This window comes from Leucoraja erinacea, chromosome 17 (assembly GCF_028641065.1).
Source record: "Leucoraja erinacea ecotype New England chromosome 17, Leri_hhj_1, whole genome shotgun sequence".
Lineage (NCBI taxonomy): Eukaryota > Metazoa > Chordata > Chondrichthyes > Rajiformes > Rajidae > Leucoraja > Leucoraja erinaceus.
In genome coordinates, this window is record NC_073393.1 from 27,745,031 (window position 1) to 27,767,011 (window position 21,981).

A 21,981-nucleotide genomic window follows, 5' to 3' on the forward strand; every position below is an offset into this window, starting at 1 on the left:
CAACCAGAGGCGGTCTGACAGGCCCGACCGCCAATAGGCAATAGGATATGGGGCGGGCTCTCCGGAATGAACCAATCAGAGAACGTGCGGGCGGAGCCTGTGGGCCTTGACGTCTGAAACGACATGCGGTGTCGCCGCGGAGCCTGAAGTGAACGAGGTTTTAAAGGTGGACAAAAATGCTGGATAAACTCAGCGGGTGAGGCAGCATCTATGGAGCGAAGGAAATAGGCAACGTTTCGGATCGAAGCCCTTCTTCAGACCAAAGATCCTATAGCTGTGCAAGATAGGCCACTCCTGCGGAATGCAATGGGCTGACGTGTAGTACGCAACGGAGCGGATCGTGGGCATTTTATTTCCTCCATTTCAGTAACCGAAACCTACCCGACCCGACTCGCAGTGTAATCAACGTTGCGGGGGAAGTTTGTGTGATATAGGGTTAGATTCATAATTCCGTTAGTTCATAATTCTGTTAATTCTTGTTAAAGAATAAAATTTGACTGGTAATTTTCTTTTTTTTAATGTTTGTTAAATCATTTGGTCCATATCCCTCCAACCCTGTCCTATTCATGTACCAGTATCTTTAATTCATTCATGCCTGTCGAACTGTTTTTATAAACGTTGGGATAGTCCTAGCCTCAACTAACTGCTCTGGCAGATTGCTCCATACACCCACCACTCTTTGTGTGAAAAAGTTACCTCTCAGATTCCAATTAAATCTTTTCCCCTTCACCTTAAACCTTTTGCCATCTGGTCCTCGATTCCCCATACTCTGGGCAAGACACTCTATGCATTTCGTGCCACTTTGTGTTTCTAAGATTCCAGCATCTGTAACTCCCCGTGTCTTCATCTGTATTTTTTAAATGAATTATTTATTCATGTGTGCCTTCAATACAGAGGAGAGGCAAGCGTTGGAGGAGGCGGTTGTTGCGCGCTCGCCAGTGTAGGCGGCGCTGTGCTGGGAGGAGCGGGGGCTGGGTCTGGGAACGACGGCCGTTTGCAGCGGCGCGTTTGAAAGCGCGGGCGATTTGTAACGGCGGCTCTTGCCGGGTGTGGAGGGGGGGAAGCTCGGCGTCTGTCTCCGTCCTGTCCTGGCCGCCGGAGCCCCGGCAAGCAAATGTAAGTCGGTTGCTGCATCTGTTGGTTTATTGTACACGGACAAGAGCGCGCTAACGTACGCCGGACCGCGCCCACCCCCCGGGTTACGGATCCACTGCCCGGACTCTTCCTCCGGTAAATAAAACAAAACCTGCCTACCATCGCTGCACGCATTTTGCAGCTGATCTGATCTTTCTGCACTAGGCGGATTTTTAAATTCGTGCTCTTGATGACATGTCTTTTTTTTAAACTTTTTTTGTTAATAATTTTAACCACTCAATAGTTTCATGAGGAGAAGCTTTACAGATATCCCGCCCTTTGTGTGAAAGAGGGATTTTTTGTGTATAATTAACCTTATTTTTGCTTTTATACTATGGCAGCCGTGCCGGATGCACCTACATTTTCTTTTCACTAAAAAAAGACCCAAAGGCTAGATAAACTGCCCCATCAAGAATAAAGTATCTTAAGTTTAGAGTGTAGAAAATGCTGGAGTAACTGAGCGGGCCAGGCAACATTTCTGGAGAACATGGCTAGGTGACATTTCGGGTTGGGACCCTTCTTCAAACTGATTGTTAACAGTTCTGACAAGATTAGCTGGCATACAAAAAAAGCTTTTCACTGTACCTTGGTAGGTTTGAATAAGTTGTTAGTAAGTATGATGTGGGGATGACCGATACATGGCTGCAAGAGGAACAGAGCTGGGAACTGAATAGGGTGATTTCACCAAAGGTCAAATGAGCGTAGATCCCCCCTCACGTGACTGAAAATTTTAACTGGAGGACATCTCTCAGTTTGGTACATGTAAGTGAATGGGGAAACACGCACTTTCCCACCCGTTAAAAACATGGAAAACGGCCGATTATTGCGCTGAAATTTTCTGTGCTAGTCGGGGTGACCGTGAAGCACAGCGACCTAAATTTTCAGGCAAAAAAAAAGATAGAAAGTGAGGTAATTACAAGAGGGAACTGAAGGTAGAAAGCGGCGGAAAGTGAACAGCTGACATTTGCCGTGGTGATTTTAAGATCCAAAATATCGGGAATTATCGCGTTTGCTCGCTGAATTTCATCAAAAGTAAGGCATTATTAACTTACTTTTGATGAAATTCAGCGAGCAAACGCGATAATTCCCGATATTTTGGATCTTAAAATCGCCACGGCAAATGTCAGCTGTTCACTTCCGCCGCTTTCTACCTTCAGTTCCCTCTTGTAATTACCTCACTTTCTATCTTTTTTTTTGCCTGAAAATTTAGGTCGCTGTGCTTCACGGTCACCCCGACTAGCACAGAAAATTTCAGCTCAAATATCGGCCGTTTTCCATGTTTTTAACGGGTGGGAAAGTGCGTGTTTCCCCATTCACTTACATGTACCAAACTGAGAGATGTCCTCCAGTTAAAATTTTCGGTCACGTGAGGGGGGATCTACGCTCATTTGACCTTTGGTGAAATCACCCTATATTCAGCGGTATACGTCCTATCGAAAAGACAGACAGGTGGGCAGAGGGGGTGGGGTGGTTCTGTTGGTAAGGAATTAAATTCAGGTAAAATTGGACGTGTTAGTATTGCAGTTGAACAAAGGGGACTATGGAGGCATGAGGGAGGAGCTGGCCAAAGTTGACTGGAAAGGGACCCCAGCAGGGATGACAGTGGACCAGCAATGGCAGGTATTTCTGGGAATAATCTAGTAGATGCAAGATCATTTTATTCCAAAGAGGAAGAAAGATTCTAAGGGGAGTAAGAGGCGACTGTGGCTGACAAGGGAAGTTAAGGACAGTATAAAAATAAAAGGGAAGACTTATAACATAGCAAAGATGAGCGGGAAGATAGAGGATTGGGAAACTTTTAAATATCAACAGAAGATAACTAAAATGGCAATATGGGGAGAAAAGATAAAGTACAAAGGTAAGCTAGCCAAGAATAAAGGAGGATAGTAAAAGTTTCTTTAGGTTTGTGAAGAGGAAAAAATTAATTAAGACAAATGTGCGTCCCTTGAAGACAGAAACAGGTGGATTTATTATGGGGAACAAGGAAATGGCAGATGGGTTGAACAGGTACTTTGGTTCTGTTTAAGAAGGAACTGCAGATGCTGGAAAATCGAACCCGAATCGGTGCCTATTTCCTTCACTCCATAGATGTTGCCTCACCTGCTGAGTTTCTCCAGCATTTTTGTCTACTTTGGTTCTGTCTTCAATAAGGATGATCAGGTTAATTCCTGGGGTGGTGGGACTACCATATGATGAAAGAATGGAGTGACTGGGCTTGTATTCACTGGAATTTAGAAGGATGAGAGGGCATCTTATAGAAACATATAAAATTATTAAGGGATTGGACACGCTAGATGCAGGAAACATGTTCCCGATGTTGGGGGAGTCCAGAACTAGGGACCACAGTTTAAGAATAAGTGATTGGCCATTTAGAACTGAGATGAGGAATACTTTTTTGAATTTGTGGAATTCTCTGCCTCAGAATTCACTGGATGTATTCAAAAGAGAGTGAGGTAGAGCTCTTGGGGCTAGCGGAATCAAGGGATATGGGGAGGCAGGAATGGGGTACTGATTGTGGATGACCAGCCATGATCACATTGAATGGTGGTGCTGGCTCAAAATGTGGAATGGCCTACTCTTGCACCTATTTTCCATGTTTCTATAGCCATTCTCCCACCAGTTAGTGCGGTCCTGACCAAAGATCTTATAGCGGAGCAAGATAGGTTACTCCTGTGAAATGCAATGGGCTGACGTGTAGTTCGCTACGGAGGGGATCCTGGGCATTTTTCCCCGCCCATTTTAGTAACCGGAGCCTACCTGACCCAACCCGACTCGCAGTGTAATCAATGTTGCGGGGCAACAGTTTGTGTGTATGATATAGGGTTAGATTCATAATTCTGTCAGTTAATAATTCTTGTCAAGAATAAAATTTGACTCTGGTAATTGTCTTTTTTAATGTTTTTTAAATCATTTCTTTTTAAATGGCTCACAAGCAGTGTTTGAGTTGATTTTGTAGTAACCGGATCCGACCCGACTCGCAGGGTAATTGACATTGCGGGGGAGGTTTTTGTACGTGATATAGGGTTAGATTCATAATTCTGTTAGTTCATAATTCTGTTAATTCTTGTTAAAGAATAAAATGTTTATAAACGCACATACATGAATGTAATATAAATATATATATAATCATAAAAACACACACAATTATATTTCTTCTGATCCAATAATGAACTTTATTTCAGGCTAGACAAGGGACATTAAATAAGAAACATTGTAAACCTCCCCACAACTTCACACGCACTAGGCCTTATCCCCCCCCCCCCCCCCCCCCGCACTCCCTCGCCTGCCCCCCCTCACCACAATGTCCCCCCCCCCCCCCCCCCCCTCCTATGCCCCCCCCCACCCCCCCCCACTCCCTCTCCCTGTGCCCCGGGCTCCACACTCCCTCTCCCCGCCGCCCCACACTCCCTCTCCCCCCTGCCCCCCCCGCACACACTCCCTCTCCCCGGGCCCCACACTCCCTCTCCACACTCCCTCTCCCCGGGGCCCACACTCCCTCTCCCCGGGCTCCACACTCCCTCTCCCCGGCCCCACACACTACCTCTCCCCGCTGCCCCGGGCCCCACACGCCCTCTCCCCGGGCCCCGCACACTCCCTCTCCCTCCCCTGCTGCCTGCCCCGGGCCGCACACACTCCCTCTCCCCTGGCCGCACACCGCACCTTCTCCCTCTGCCCCGGGCCCCACACTCCTTCTCCCCGCTGCCCCGGGCCCCACACTCCCTCTCCCCGGGCCCCACACTCCTTCTCTCCGCTGCCCCGGGCCCCACACTCCCTCTCCCGCTGCCCTGGGCCACGCACTCCCTCTCCCCGCTGCGGAAACAAAGATCCGATCTTTGGCTGGAAGCAAGATGGCGGGGGCTGGTTGCTAAAATGGGTCATATAATCACCCATGAATCCGCCCATGAGCGTACTACACGTTTGCGTGAGAGTAACCCATCTTGCTCCGCTATAAGATCTTTGGTCCTGACCTACCAACTACTTCACTAGTGATGTTTGAGCTATCTTTAAACAGACTTTTACTTGCGCTAAATAATATACCCTTTATCCTGTATCTGTACACTGGGTGGCTTGTTTGTAATCATGTATAATTGTCTTGTTGACTGGATAGCACCGAACATAAAAAGCTTTTTACTGTAGCTTGGTACATGTGACAATAATATATAAACTCATCTAATAAACCTAAGCCTGACAATTTGGAGAGATTGCCTCTATGATAGAGTAACACTTGGCACACAATGTAAGTGTTTGCTTTCTTACATCTTAATTGATTTTATTTTGTAAATGTTTTGTCATAAAGGTTCGGGAGATGGATGGGTCGGAATACATTGTTAAGGTGCTTTCGAGGTTTCGAATGGGTGATTTCCCCAACTTGTTGAAATCCTGGGATATTTTGTCTGAAAGACAACTTCAAAGCGTGGAATTCACCAGAAACACAAGAAAGGACCTAATTTTGCAGTTAGCTGCCCTTTGCAAGGTATTGTATAAAGTGGCTTGATGGTGGATAATGAATGATATTCTGTTGCAAGACGGATGAGTTGGATTTCTACAGCTGACAAACTACTATAGGCTAGTGTCATTCTCATTCTTTACGCTTTCATCTAAAACATTTTAACAGCACTTGTGAATTTTAGAATCTATTCAAATGACTGAGAATTACTGACTTGCATGGTCTGGACAATGTCAGAATGGAGGTACTGTGTTTTGAAGTCTGCTATGACTATTAAGTGGTATGTTATTATAACATACCACTTAATAGTCATAGCAGACTTCAATCAAACATTGCAAATGTGTAATATTGTGGGTTGCTAATCTACTTCGATAAGGTGAATGCCAGAGATGATCTCTAATCTATAAGGAGTAAATAGCAGGCAAATAGTGAGGAGAGGGCAGAGTGTTGTTAAACTTAGTTGCCTTTTCTAGGAGCTGAAAAATTAAGGTTCCTGGTATAGCTTTAAATGAACAACATTGATTATATAATTATATATAATAATTTTCATGACTATTATATATAATATATTGTATAATTTTCATGATAAAATAACCAGACATTGGGGATGCCATTGGTTACCGGATAATTGAGCTAACTCCCATAAAATTATTTACTACAAATTATCTAATTTGCAGGTTATGCAGCATCTGTGGGGATAAAAGATTTGTTAAAATTCTTCCATCAGAACCTGGGACAGAAAGAACCATTAGTGTAAGGTTTCAACCTGAAATGTTAACAATTCTTTCCCACCCCTCCCACGGATGCTGCTTGACCCGCTGAGTTCTTATTGCAAATTTGCTGTTGCTCCAGACTCCAGCGCTTGCCGTTTCTTGTGTTTGCCATGAAATTATGCTTCACTATGAAACATCATCTTTGGAGAAACAAAGAAGAAAACAATAATATTTCTAGATAACCTAAAGCTGGTAAAAATGGTAAGGTTAGTTAAAGATGAAAGGCATTTTTAGATTTACTAATTCTTACCCAGGACCAAGCTGCTTACTATATGGTACAATATTGTTCAATTTCCTCCGTAAAAATTAATTCAGGATTCAATGGTTTCCCAGTCAGGGTAATGTGCAAAGAAATTAAGCAGAAAGCAACCAATAGTCATTTTTGCAAGAGCGGGAAATCTTTACCTGTTCTAACTTTCCCCTCTTTCATTTTCTCATGATGGAGTGGTGCAGGAACACATTCAGAAATAAGAGTTAATAAACATGCATGCCTGTAAACCGTATAATCAGTTCCAGGAATTTTTGTCATGAATTGATCTTTCCTCACTGAATGAAACCAGTCAATGATCTGTGATTGCTGTTATGGCAAATAATGCATTTGAAATAATTTAGAAGTCAATAGTCAATTTAATTGTCATTTGGACCCCTTGAGGTCCAAACGAAATGCCGTTTCTGCAGCCATACATTACAAACAAATAGACCCCAGACACAACATAATTTACATTTTACATAAACATCCATCACATTGTTGTGATGGAAGGCCAAAAAAAAACTTATCTCTCCACTGCACTCTTCCCCCCGATGACAGAGTCAAAGTCAAAGCCCCCAGCTGGCGATGGCGATTGTCCCGCGGCCATTAAAGCCCCGCCGGGTGGTGCGAGGTCGCACACCGGGTCTTGATGTTGGAGCCCCCGGCAGGCGCTCGCAGAGTCCCGCGGCCATTCCAAGCCGCGCGGGGCAGTGATGTTAGGCCCCGCTCCAGGAGCTCTTCGACCCCGCAACTCGGGCGGGAGAAGTCGCCGTTGCAGGAGCCCTGAAAAGCAGTCTCCCTCCAGACCCTCCGCCAAACCCGCAGTTGCAGCCTCCGAATCTCCAGAGGTCGGGCAGCAGTGCAGCGCTCCACCACCGCTCCACCCGCTCTGGACTCGGCCAGCTCCGCGACGGTGAGGTGAGTCGGCACCAGAGTCCCCGGCTTCTTCTGTTGGAGGCCGCTCCTCATTGCAGCCCCAACGACAACGGAGACCCGACAAGAAAAGGTCGGGTCTCCAGTGCAGGGAGAGATTTAAAAGTTACCCCCTCCCTCCCACCCCCCCACACACACACCCCAACAAAAAATAACAAAAACTACATATAAACATAGACAAAAAATAATAAAACGCGGACGGGCTGCAGAGGCCGCTGCTGACGAGAGTCGCGCCGCCTACCGGAATTTGCTGTTTGCAATCATCCAACTGTACATTTTGAGTGTTGTTGTTTTTTTAGACACTCAGTGTGTTTTTAGTGAAACAGCGTGGAAACAGGCCCTTCACCACACCGAGACCACACCAACCATCGATCACCCTTTCCATAATATCCTACTTTTTCATCCTCCCTCTATACATCAGGGTCAAATTTTAGAGGCCAATTAACCTACAATCAACACGTCTTTGAAACTTGAGCTCCTACAGTAAACCCACATAGTCAAAAAAACATGTGCATCGCCCGAGGTCAGGATTGAATCTGGTGGTTTGCTGGTGGTGTGTGGAAGCAGCTCTATCAGTGGTACCACGGTGCTGCCTTTTCTGGTGATGCGTGTTGTATGCTCATTTGTTTCTAGAACAGTGAAAGATTTTATGGAACTTCATTTTTTAATACATGTCTCGACTTTTATTCTAGAATATTGGAGTAACTCTCACACAAGTTGCAGATTTAGAAATTATTTGTAAGTATTACTTTCCTTATCATTGCCTAATTGAATCTATGTCATTGTAATTATTATTTTTTCCAGTTTGCCCTCGTGCCAGAGGCAGTTATTCTGCTTTATGTTCTGCATGAAGTGTTATCAAATATAAAAATTATTAATGTTTAAAAGATGGAAAGATTCACAGCATTCAGTTGTGAATCTGAATTGTGACGCGCCCCCCCCCCCCCCCCCCCCCCCCCCCCCCCCCCCCCCCCCCCCCCCCCCCCCACCAACGGGTCCCACTTGGTCTAGTGCATAACTAAAACTGATCTTGTCATCTTCCGATTTGTGCGGTCTTTCTATTTGCGGTTCATGGTAACGTTACGATTTTTCGCCAGTTTACTCACCGTTCTCCTATGCTGCGATTGCACCGTTTCGTTCCGATCAGTTGAATGTCGTAACAGTTAGCGAGATTTTAAAAAATCTTAAAACCCGCGCGTGCGCAGATCGATCTCTTCTCCTGCCGTTCAGTGCCGCGCGGTTTAGTCTCTTCCCCTGTCACTCACCGGAATGGACCGCCCCTTCCTGCACCATTGCGTCTTTACTAGAGCTGAGGATGGCCGGCGGAGGTTTCCAACAGGACACAATTTTCGGAGGAACCCGAAGCAGCCCAACGTCCGAGACACAACGTTGGACACCCAGCCCAGCATCGGAGTCCCGGTGTAATGATAATAATTTTATATATTCCTGCCCAGCCCAGGAATATATAAAAATGTTATCGTTACTGCGTAGATTTTTCGAGAAGATGTCATTATACACAAACAAACACACACATGCATCAACATACAAGATCAGAGTTTTTAATATATCGATGGGAGCAAACAGTAAAAGTTATTACAGTTTGTATAATGGTGAAAGGGGATTTTGTTAAAAATGCATTAAAACTTAGTGTATTGCTGTTAGGGGCACCAGAGTCTGGCCGCTTTTGTTTAGGGTTGGATTTATTATTATGATACTGAACAACAGTGAAAAGCTTTGTTTTGAATGCCATCTGATCAAATCAGATTGATGTATGCATCAATACAATCAGGCCAAACTCAAGTACTGTAATGGCATTTTTATATAGTTTCAAGGATTTAGTCTTTTAGTCACTAGTCTTTTAGTCATTGAAGACGGGATTAGAAGTAATCAATACGCACCCACAAGCTCTCCACGAGACATTCAATGCCGTCAATAGATAAATCTTCCAAACAGTCTCTTGATTAATAGTTTTTTTAGTGTAGTACTAAAAACAGTAAGATATTCATCCAATCTTATCCCTGTATAAGTACATTTAAATTCAATCGTGGTCTTGCTCGTGCATGGTCGAAAGCTATGACCTCTCCCCCATTCTTCTTCAAACTAAACTAGCTTCTAGGGAGTCTGCACCAGATCCTAGCCACAAACCACGCCCCAGACTAAGCATAAATCCTGCATAATTACAGGCAGATGAATTAAAGGTACATGATTGCAGTTATAACATACCGAGTTAAGCTAAATGGCTACTACAAGTACAATAGGGAGGGGGAAAGGGAAAGTGCAGAATTTCAACTTTATAGTGTAATACTTCCAGAGACAAAAGTCCAAATGTTTGCAATGAGGTAGAGGAGAATTGGACTGCACCTTCGCTTATGGAAGGACCGTTCAGAAGTCTGATAACATAGAAACATAGAAATTAGGTGCAGGAGTAGGCCATTCGGCCCTTCGAGCCTGCTCCGCCATTCAATATGATCATGGCTGATCATCCAACTCAGTACCCCGTACCTGCCTTCTCTCCATACCCCCTAATCCCCTTAGCCACAAGGGCCACATCTAACTCCCTCTTAAATATAGCCAATGAACTGGCCTCAACTACCCTCTGTGGCAGAGAGTTCCAGAGATTCACCACTCTCTGTGTGAAAAAGGTTCTTCTCATCTCGGTTTTAAAGGATTTCCCCCTTATCCTTAAGCTGTGACCCCTTGTCCTGGACTAACATCGGGAACAATCTTCCTGCATCCAGCCTGTCCAACCCCTTAAGAATTTTGTAAGTTTCTATAAGATCCCCTCTCAATCTCCTAAATTCTAGAGAGTATAAACCAAGTCTATCCAGTCTTTCTTCATAAGACAGTCCTGACATCCCAGGAATCAGTCTGGTGAACCGTCTCTGCACTCCCTCTATGGCAGAAAAGAAGCTGTTCCTGAGTGTGGTGGTTGCACTTCCAAGCTTCTCTATCTTCTGACTGACGGGACTGGGGAGAAGATGGAATGGCCGGGGGTTGGGAAAGATATTTGATTGTGTTGTAAGTTATACTGCAGATGGTCTTTGGTGTGCAAGTTCTTTTTTAAATCTGCCAATGACTGGTGTATTTTACTATACTGATTGACTACCATTAAACTCAATGCTGTGCATCCATTTGTAAAACTTGATGAGAAACAGTTGAATTCATTCCCTTGTGGCTAGAGTGTAAGGAAATAGGATGTTGGAAATCTTGTTTAAATGGCAAGTTACTCATTAAAAAGAAAATAAGATTAAAATGTCCATGTTTTCTTTTCACAATGTTTTTTTTTGATTGGTTTGTCTTTTTAGATAATTGTAGGTATCCTCAAAAAAGAAGATGGGGTACCTATCAAATGTTTAATTCAAACGGTGAGAAAATTATTTTACTCAGCCACGGCTCTGTGTTTTCACTACATTTAGCTGCTCCTTATCTGTTGCCGAGTCAGAACTCCTTGTTTCCTTTTCAGGTGTAGAAGAAGCAACATTATTTGACTTTGACGTCTTCAGAAAGAAGTTTAAAAAAAATCTCGAAATGCTCATAAGAAATGTAAGTTGCAAAGCTTAACAAATTGGAGATCAGTTATTGTGCCAGTTGTGAGCTTTACGGTTCCGGTCTGCTTGTGGTACCTTGTTCTCCAAAGCTGTTCCAAACCTGACAGCATTGTGTGAAGCCATCAGACCAGGGATATGCTTTTAAGATTCTGGCAGGTTTCAGAAGAGAGATGTGTAGGAAAGAACGGCATATGCTGGTTTAAATTGAAGAATGCTGGAGTAATTCAGCGGGATAGGCAGCATGTCTGAAGAGAAGGAATGGGTGACGTTTCGGGTCGAGACCCTTCTTGAGGTACCCCGTACCTGCCTTCTGACAATGACAATTAAATTGAATCTGAATTCTTCAGACTACAGAAAAGAGATCATTGGCATGCTCCCAAAAATAGCTGATAACAAAACTTGACAGCTGTCTATGTCATATCACCAGGATTCTATTGGCAGTGAGGCTGTCAAGGACTTCAAATGCTTCTAACAGAATGTCCACCACATTGAGAAACAAAATCGATTGTATTATCAACTGAATGTTTTTAAATGAAAATCCAATAAACTGATGGAATTATTTTTTAAAAATAGTTTTTAATTGATTTTGTTAAACATTTAAAAATATAAAACAAATGTGTTTAATTAAATTGAAAATTACATCCATCCTTGCCTTTCTGCATTGAAGCTCTCCCTCTACGTTCAAAAGTGTGAACTCACTGCATCAGTAAGAGGACAGATCTGTCTTAATTTCATTGGGCTGATTTTTTCCCCCCACATAATTCCTGGAGAATAGCAGAATTTCCACTGCCCTCCGATAAATACTTGCAATGTTTGGCTGCATTGCAGAGCTCATCCATCAACTTTGAGATGTACATGTTTGTGGACACTATTTATCACAGGGATGGCATTGGGAGATGGCAAAGATTGGTGGCAATTTGGTGATGAATTTATTGATATTGGTTTATCATTGCCATTTACACGAAGATGCAATGAAACTTGTGACATGGATTTATATTAGCATTTCAGTCAAAGTTATTGTTCTGCTCCAGCAACAAATCCATTCAAGGCTGGAAGGGAAGGGGTGTTTTGCTATTGGAGGTGCCATCTGTTTCATTGAGTTGACAGGAAAGATCCCACACTGTTTTTTCTCAGAAGAATGGAGGAATTGTTCTTGGTATCCAAGCCAATGTTTCTCCTTCAAACAACATGGCAAAACACCTAATAAAACAATATTTATCACATCACTCTATGCACAAATTGGCTCTGTGCAGATTGGCTGGAATGTTTTCGTGAAATAACAATGTGATAATGCCAGTTTGTTTTCTAGAAGCACTTCACATTTCAGTTTGAACTGCAGTGCCCGTTGACAGAATATTTGGCATTTAGTAATAATACCAAGTGGCAAAAGATGATTGCCTAATCAATATCCAATATTACTGGTTTTGTATTGGTTACAAATGTTTGATATTGGGTTATTTTCGTTGTACGAAGCATGGAGTTTTTAAAAAGCAACTTTTTTTTTTCCAATCTAGCAAACTGCATGTCCATTTTCATTTAAGTTTGCTGGCTAGTTTACTTAATATTTGTGGTATTAGTTTTATCATATGTTTTATAAATTTCATTTTGTGGCTTCCTTAGATCATGGTTAACATCGTAGAACATGGGGACGCTGTCTGGATCAGAATTGCTTGGGGTAAACGACATTCCCCACCTAACCAGCAAAGAGCTTCATTTGCAGTCTACTACCCACAGACTCCTTATGTTTTCATGGCTAATCTTGCTGCACAGTTCAGAGTGTATGTTTCTCAGGTAAGAAGTATTTTGCCTATAAACTGGATTACATTGGAATCTGCTGCTTTGACTCCCATTTTTATTCCAGTATAATTTCTCATTTATGTCTCTCAACATACTAACAAATAAAGGTAGGGGCATGGAGAGCAGTTATTCCAAGTTCAATCTCTGCATCGTTTTCTGAAAGAATTTACGCTTTTATGGTTGATTACAAATTATACAGCTTCCAAGATTCATTTTCTGGGCCTTACTGGTAAGATCAGTATTTGGAGTCGCAGTCAGACAGCATGAAAATTGGCCCTTGTGCATAACATGCCCACGTCGATCAAAACGCCCATCTATACTCGACCTACCTGCCAACGTTTGGCCCATATCCCTCTAAACCTTTGCTGTACCTGTCCAAATATTTCTTAAGTTATGCTATAGCGCCTGCCTCAGCTACCTCCTCCTGCAGTTTGATCCATATACCCACCACCCTCGTGTGTGTGAAAAAGGGAGCCACTTTTTTCTTATTAAATCTTTCCCCAATCGCCTTAAAATTATGTCATCGTGTTTTTGATTCTTCAACTCTGGTAAAAGACTCTGCATTCACCTTATCTATTCCGCTCATGGTTTTATACGCCTCTATAAGATCTCCCCTAATCCAGCGTGCCAAGAAATAAAGTCCTAGCGTGCCCACACTCTCCCTATAGCTCAGGCCCTCGTGTCTTGGCAATTTATTCATTACCAATCTAATTGTCCTTGAACTGAGCAGCTTGCTGAACCGTTTTAAGTATTTTGCATTATTGAATTGAAGTCACTTGTTGAGCAAACAAGATGCGGGTGGCACCTTTTCCCTGAGGAAGGAATTGTCTGAAGATCATAATTGAGCCATATGAATTTCTAAAAAAATGGTAGGTTTTTGGCCATCATTGCAAATAATTATAAAAATAGAGCTTATTCAGCAGATTGGGCAGCTTGTGCAGAAAGACAATTACCATTACAGATCAATGACATCAGTTCTTTATCCAATCTTCACAATAATCTTGCTGACCTACGGAAATAAAGCAGGTTAATCATCAGTGTTGTACAATATGCTACACCATGCAGCATTGTGTATGGGAGTGATGTAGCACTTCAATTACTGGTAATGATGAAGCCTGGGTTAATAATCCAGAGATCCAGAGACAGCCTCTCCTAGAATTGTCTCTGAATTTGGCTCTGGAATTTGATCTGTTATCAACATGAATTTAAAAAAAAACTCAATTTGCAATTAGTAATTTAAAAATACAAAATACCGCTGTAAATATGAAATAAAAGCAGACAATTGGAAATATTCAACAGCTCTAGCATTATTTGTGGTGCAAAACAGTTTAACATTTCAGTTCATCACTTTTGAAACAGAGGTCAGTGACCTGAAATATCAACCTTTCTCCCTCTGCAGAAGGTGCCTGATTCAATATTCTCTGTTTTTATTTCAGATTTCCAACATGACCGCGCTATTGTTTTTTATTTTTGCTGTTAACTTTTTTAATTCTAGATAATCACATGAATTTAAATCCTAAAGCTAGCGTGGTAGGATTTGAGCTCTGGTCTGTAGGTTACTAATGCAACAATTTGATCACCCACTGCCACACACCAAGATGGACCTTGTTGATTGATATATGCTGTTGAATCATCTGTGTTTTTGAGACAGTGGTCATCTATAGAATGCCCGAGATGTTAAGATGGGGAACCTTCAGAACCAGTCCTGTTGAGTTCTCCAATAAGTGTTACTGTTCTTAGGCAGAGATGTGAAAATCCAATAGTCCTGACTAGCCATTCCTGGCATAGATGGTGACACCTCTGGTCTGGTGTCTCCACCTGGTCACTAAGAACACAAGCCAAAGAGGCACCACCCTTGCCAATCTAAAACTTTGTTGAATTAAAAAAAGGTGGTGGGGCCAGTTTTGTTTGTTGAAGATATAAATGCAATTTGATATCTTAATTTGAAATGACATTGAGTATTTAGTATTTTGTTTACTAAATTCTCCAATGTTTTAAACCTATCTTGCGGGGAATGAAACTTGATAATAAAGATAAGCAAGCTGTTCCTTTTACAATTCTTTTTCTTTCATTGTAGTTAGCTGCTTATCTTTGGAGATGAAATTTGAGTATAATTTTATTCCAAATATTCTAACCTTTCTGACCTTTTAGCGGATTTGTAACAAATGCTTTACTCTTCTGTTTAACATTATAAAAAGGTAACAATGGAGAAACAATGCTTAAAGTGCAGATAATCATTTTGTAGAAAGCAAATGCACCTACATTTATTCCTTGCAATTGGTGTCCAATCGGTTGAGTGGGTTGGTGTACAAACCTCTGAGTGTGATTTTAATTATTTCTTTAATTAATGTGTTAAGGCAGTTTCAGTATATATTGAAACTTTAGCTATTTTTCATATGACTGAATCCCATTTATCCACTTGTCATACTATTTTGGCATGAACTGTTATTTGAGTTTGCTGCTTAGACTTTGGTTTGTTCTACATATGTTGGGCGCAAGCTTAACAAAAAGTTGCCCTTTCTTAAATTGGCTTAATTGTATTTATAGGCTCTGGTTGTTGCAACTGAACACGACATGCTCAAGGAGTTGGATCTTCGAGGTCATTGCTTGTATTCCCTCCGAGATATCGCTTTTAAAAGATTTAACCCGGTAATGCAAAGCATTATATTCTCTCATGGCAAGTTCCATAATTTTGAGCGGGATTGATTTACTTTGCCTTGACATTTAAAAAAAAAAACATCAACTCATGTCCCCTCTTTGCCTTCCCAACTCCTCCAAAGAAAACACCCAGTTACAATGAGTCAAACATTGCATCTGTTGTCAGATTATACTGATTCTGATCAGTAGCGGCAGTAATTGTGTCATTCAGGGATAGTGTAAAACAGGATCATTTACTCTGTTTTAAAGCTACTGTTGCCTACAGTATCTGTTCAACATATTTATAATAAAGGAAATCTCACTCCATTAAATTCCTAAAGGGCTTGTCCCACTTGGCGTCATTTGAGCGTAATTTACACGACATCATTTACGCGTCGTGATGCGTGCGTGGTGACGTAGCCAGTCGCACACGGCACTCCAGGATTTTGGGATGTACAAAATCTTTGCGCGCCATCTGCGTGACGCCCTAGTGGGACAGGCCGTTTAGTCTGGTCATTTTGACATTTGACTCTTTAAATAACTCTTCCAAATGATATCCTCTCAAGCACCTTTAAGCTTTAATTTGTTAAAATTACTTGTTATAGGTATTTTATATTCTCTTTAATTTAATTTCAGGCGCTATGTGTACATCACAGGAAACCTCTACAACAGCTAAACTCCAGCCAGGACTCTGGTATTGTTTTATTTATTATTTCTGTGCACATTATTCTCATTGTAACATCAGTTAAAGTGTTGAAAGTGAAACATTGCCGTGCTGAATTCCTGAAAATTATCCTAACTGTGAAGTAAAAATAAAACCTCGTAATTGCTCAATATTGTATTTTGACATTCTGAGATGGACGACTGTGCTCCAGTATTTGTTGGTTCTTGTGCTGGTATTCCAGATTGGGATTTTTATTTTTAAATTTTGGTTGTGGAGAAATATCTTGTAGTTGGGAGTGCAGGACATTTTAGTCGATGTCATCTACATAGTTGAGTTAGTAATGCATGCGAGTTATACTTCATCTTTGTGTTCATATTTCAACAGGTAAGAGGAACTTTTAATCTTGCTGTAAAATTACAAATATTCACCGTGGAGATCTTGGCCTTTGGGCCATTTATGTATTAGTATACATCATTACACAGATTAGAGAAAAATAACAGTGGAATGTTAGGAGATCCTTCCACGCCAGATATGTGCTAAAACGATAGTGGCCTTTTGTTTGAAGGAGTCAGTGATTTGTACGTTATAATCCTTCATTAACTCTAAAGGATCTCTTCAACAAAAGTTGAGTTAAATGTTTTGGCTAAGGTCCTCGTTTCTCTTGGGAAAAGTCAGACTATTGGAAATCGTTAACTTGCTCTTTTATTTTTGTCCCCAATCTTTCCCCAATTAGCACAAGATGAGAGGATATCTGTAGAACATCTCAGAGAGAAAGAAGAGGCCAAAAGATTAACGACGGCAGCATTTGGAGAAGGATCACTACCAACACTGGAGGTGGTTCACTACAGGGTATGTACTGAATGACATTTTGATATTGATATATTTGTTTTAGTGTATGTTTTGTTCAAAAGCCTTTGATCAGCTGAAACCAGTGTTGACCAAGAATAATATCAGCAGGAAGGTGCTGATGGGTGCCCAGCAGCAAGAATCGGACAGTTTTCTTCTCCCAGTGTAGTATCGAGAAAATATTTCATAAAAGAAAAAGATGCAACACTGCTTTGATTTTCCAGCTGTTTTGTTAACTACTTCTAATATGTTGTGTATTCTTCTATCAGCTGCAAACTGCCTTTAGGGATGAACGCAACACAGAGACTTTATCAGACAGAAATAAACCATTCCGTTGTGTGGCAAAATTTTCTAGTCCAAATGTTCTTGAGTCATTGAGAGCACTACCAGAATTGGGTAGGTATATCACATTCTTACGTTCATCACCTCGTGTATGTTTATTTTCTTTTACCCCTCATTTGTAATAAAACTAATGCGGAATCTCCTTTAGTACTGACTTCCAATACCGCAAAAATCATTTTTCACAACCGTACTTAACACAAAATCCCTGTGCATATTGAGTTTCATGTTGCTGAGGCTCATTTTTAAATATTTCAAGCTTCACTTGTAAATTTATTTTTGCCTGTTCTGTTTGAAAGCAATAGGTTAAAAAAATGAAGAATATTTGATATTTTTATTTGATAATAAACATGGCAATTTTGTATGTTTGTTTTTCAAGGGATTGCTGATGTTCCCATTTCAACCATGTTCAGCAGCATACCAGAAAAGGGGAAAAATTATTTCAAGATAACAGACAAAAGGACTGCTGGGCATAATTCATCAGCCCCTTAACTCTGGTTTAAGTCCAAGGGTATTCTGTAAATACTTGTATGTTTCCAATGGAAAAATCTGTTCTCCTGTGTTGTAATATGCCTTTTGATAGCCCCTGTGTGTTAACCAAAATTTTGCACATCATGAATTAAGTGAATATTTTGAAATTAATAACCTGAGGAAAGCAGTTCATGGATTCCTTTTTACTGGCGTAATGTTTCTTGTGGGAACAGTTTATTCATTTGAAGGCAAGGTTTTTTCCCCTACTCTTGGGTTCCCCTTGGCACAAGCAAGATAGTGTGGTATTTAGGTTAGAGGTAAATAGCCCATTGAAATAACTGTTCAGACTGGGTGTGTAATAGTGCTTGTTCCAGGTTCGAGGACCTGTCATCATAATCATTCCCACCCCAAAGGAGTAACATTTGTTACTGATATAAACTTTAATTAAATGATTGCCTTGTAGTTCATAGCGCACTAATCATTCTAGAGACTTAAGCACAAAAATCTAGGCAGACATGTCAGTGCAATGCTATGCGAGTTATGTATTGTTTGGGGTGCCTTCTTTTAAATAAAACTATAAACAGAATCTGGGCTCAGCAAATGGAAAAGATCCCGTGGCTGCTCTTTTGAGAAATACTGGGGAATAATTCCCAGTGGACGAGCTAACCCCTCACTTATCAGCATCACTTTTTTTTTTAACAAAAACCTGATCATTTTGACTTGGGCATTCATGGGAACTTGCTGGATACAAACTTGGCTTTTGGTCCCTATTGCAAAGGTTGTGTTTTTGTGTGTGCCTCATTAGTTCAGAGCCCTCTGGGACATAGTGACCTTGCTGTCACTGTATGAAATTGTTATTTTTCTGAGAATGTACCTGCAAATGTTCTTCTACCAACCTGTCCATCCACCACCCCATCCTTCCAAATCACAATGCTTGAACCTCTGAAATTAATTATTAAATTTGGCATTCTTGCATCTTCCACCCTTAAAAATAATGAAACATCCTCTGCCCTCGTAATCTTAACAATCAGATTCAAGTAAGGAGCATTGTAGTAGTACTTCAGTCATGCAGGATGACCTGACCTATTGTTAAATGGTGATATTTTACAGCTGCTTTATTTTAAATGAATACTTCATTGGTCTCCAGGCCAGTCATATTTTCAGTATCATTGATTTTACACTAATTTAGTTAATCTACAATTTTAGCTGAATTAAGAAAATCAATTCTCTTGGTTTTAAAATATTTTCCCTGGCTTCAGCTTACTTTTGCAATGGTGTCTGATTGTACTTTATCTACTTTTGATTTTAAGATCACCAAATGATGATGTTCCATGATTTTTTTCCACTAATATACCAATTTTTTCTCTTCCCCCGTCTCCCCTAATTTTCTGACAGCATTTTTAAGCTAGACTCTTGTGAAATTCAACATACTAGCATCAGCGCCTAAGGACAATTTATATTTAGATATTGAACAATAACTGGAGAATTGTGACATTCAATCAAAGCTTTACTGCCATGGAATTTTCTGCTTACAGAAACTCTAAGTCAGTAGATTTGGGGGAATAAATGGTTGCATGCCATTTCAATTCTGCCTGCTGTCAAACTCTGAATTTGTGGGTTGGAATGTAATTGTCTACAGTTCAAATTTGTGATTAGAAAGAAAGCAGACGGTTTAAGAGAATAATGTGTTTTAGGAAACATTCCCTCCACCCACCCCCAACCCACCACAAATAAAAAGCCTTTATTTTTTAGTTTAATGTGAAATAGCAGATTTTCCGCACATAGAATAATTCTTTGACTAGTTAGTGGATCTCAACAAAAAGTAATCAGTACTTGAATCTATTATTTCCAAACTTGTCATGCAAGGTACGCCCGGCGTGATTTACTTTTTTTTACCATGTTGAATGGGATTCTTGTGTTTAATTTTTGATGGAAGCCATGCAAATGCTAATTTTGTGAACTTTTGTCCTGTGGCTATCTATGCTTTCTAGTCTTGGCACTGAATAGGATCCTATTCAGTTTCCATAAGAATAACAGCTGAGTTCAGCACAGTTAATTCAATGTGCTGATAGCAATCCAAACTGGAACCTCTACAATTTGTCTTTTTAATTCTTGGCTTGAAGGCAATTTGCAAATATTACTAACTGTACAAGCTGAAGAATTGACCCAGGTCCTCCCTTGCTCACTGCTTGGATTACTTTGTGCATCAGTTATGATATTGGACATAAAGTCTCTATTGATGAAAATCTGGACCACCTTGATAAAGCTTTTTTATATACAGTCTGAAACATTAATTGGAGCAAAAGTGATGCTTAATTTTCCTTCTACTTTTGAGGTTGAACTGAAATCCAGTTTGGCTTGTCTGTTCTGACTATACTTTAAAGTATTGTTAAAATTATTGAAATTATTTGCATGATAAGCCTTTGGATAATAAATTCTTGTGCTTGCTTGATCTCTGGTTTCTTTATCATGGGCAGAAAATGTTATGTCTCCTTAAGAGAAGTGTTCAAACTACTGAGCGAGGACGAGCCAGTTTTGATACATTGTCCATGTGCTTTTGAAATACAGCAAACCTAGCGGAGGAAATAGGTTGGGGGAGAAAGAGGGATGATTGGAGGCTTTTTATTTACTTGAGATGGTTCAACATGCCACAGATTAACCATGGCAACAATGAATCATCTCCACTACGTGTACTTCATTCCATACTGCTTTACATTTAATGGCCATGTCTCTGAGCAGGAAAACATGATAATTGAGATTTTTAGCCAATTGAGATTTTGACATTTAGTTTTTACTCTTAGAGATGCGGCATGAAAACAGGCCCCTTCAACTATCGAGTCCACACCGACCAGCAATCACCTATCTCTGGATTTTACTCCCCTAGTTCTAAACTTCATCACCAATGAAAATGACCTCCATGTCGACTCTTTCAATCCCTTTCAGGGTCTTGTATTTCAATGAAGTAATCTCATTCATCTAAAAAATATCTGATTCCTCCTGATTTATCAGGTATCTGCACACTGTGGGTGGCTCGATTTTAATCATGTATTGTCTCTCCGCTGACTCATTAGCACGCAACAAAAGCTTTTTCTGTACCTCTGTACATGTCCTCTCAGCCAGGACAGGTACACAGGATGAAATTTGCAGGGTATGTACTTAGAATGTCACGAGAATATGCACCTTAAGATAGCAGTGACATGGCAACCTGACGGAAGAAGGAAAAGAGGCCGACCAAAACTCACATGGAGGTGAACATTCCAGAAAGATTTGGAAACCCGGGGCGCTAACCTATCGAGGGTGGAAGACGTCGCACATGACTGAACAGAATGGCAAAAGCTTGCTGCCCAATGCACTCAACAGTGGGAGGAACTAAGTCTAAGTAAGTACACGTGGCAATAAACTAAATAATATAGTCCCCTGTGCCTAAATTAATCTATCTTTGACCACTGTAGAGATTTGAGCAAACGTCTAGACCACTTTGTTGTAGTATTGATGTGAGCAGTGCACAACTCCAGTTTAATGTCTCCTCTCTCAAAGTAGAAGTGATGCCATATTCTGGTTTGACTTTATGACACTATTTTGAAGAATAATTGGGGTTACCCAGATGCATTGTTTCTGGTTTAGCTTTGTTAGATGAGAGATAATCACATGTTCATTTGTTGTAGCTTGCCTTCCCCATGTTCCAACACACTTGCCATTATACATTTCAAAAATATTTTGGGGCATAGTGAAAGCATAGATAGTGCTGTATAAATTGGGACGATCTATGAAATAAAGTTATTGTCGTCATCTGTACCTTCTAATGCCATGATTCTTCCACCTTGAACGATGAGGGCAGCAGGTTCATGGGAGGGTTTCCAAGCAAGCAAAACATTGACATCAAAACATATATTTCTTAATTGTCACTGGGTATAGATCATGCAACTCTACTCGAGCGCTCAGTACCTTCAGTGGAAGAAATGCTGTGAATTAAGAAGACCATTAAGTCCCATTACCACCATCTCAAGACTTTAAAAAAATAGTAATAAATGGTGCCTTTGCCAATGATGCTGGATGCACACATCCAGAAGTTAATAACATTTGCAGATTGTTGCAACTGGTAGCCACATAATACAATTTACAGCTCACTACTGCATTAGGGA

The 21,981-nt window shown here is 41.0% G+C and overlaps 1 protein-coding gene across 3 annotated transcripts; it reads left to right on the forward strand.

Annotated features, from left to right (window-relative positions):
* Positions 1–60: 60 nt before the first annotated feature.
* cenpn (centromere protein N) lies at positions 61–18,534 on the forward strand. 3 transcript variants are annotated; one of them, XM_055648873.1, is made up of 11 exons: positions 61–196; positions 5,432–5,608; positions 8,230–8,275; positions 10,843–10,902; positions 11,001–11,080; positions 12,706–12,876; positions 15,430–15,531; positions 16,156–16,213; positions 16,917–17,032; positions 17,299–17,425; positions 17,748–18,534. In XM_055648873.1, the coding sequence occupies exons 2-11, from the start codon at positions 5,441–5,443 to the stop codon at positions 17,858–17,860; spliced, it is 1,041 nt and encodes a 346-aa protein (XP_055504848.1). In that variant the 5' UTR covers positions 61–196; positions 5,432–5,440; the 3' UTR covers positions 17,861–18,534. The 3 variants fall into 3 exon arrangements, with proteins under 3 accessions (XP_055504848.1, XP_055504845.1, XP_055504846.1); XM_055648870.1 differs by lacking the exon at positions 61–196 and adding an exon at positions 958–1,116; XM_055648871.1 differs by lacking the exon at positions 61–196 and adding an exon at positions 1,041–1,230.
* The last annotated feature ends 3,447 nt before the right edge of the window (positions 18,535–21,981 follow it).

Bases quoted from the DNA above. Each gene is read 5' to 3' on its own strand.
- cenpn (XM_055648873.1), top strand. From the start codon at position 5,441: ATGGATGGGTCGGAATACATTGTTAAGGTGCTTTCGAGGTTTCGAATG. The intron at 5,609-8,229 runs GTATTGTATAAA...CTTTTATTCTAG, and splicing joins AGTTAGCTGCCCTTTGCAAG to AATATTGGAGTAACTCTCAC. The intron at 11,081-12,705 runs GTAAGTTGCAAA...TGGCTTCCTTAG, and splicing joins TCGAAATGCTCATAAGAAAT to ATCATGGTTAACATCGTAGA.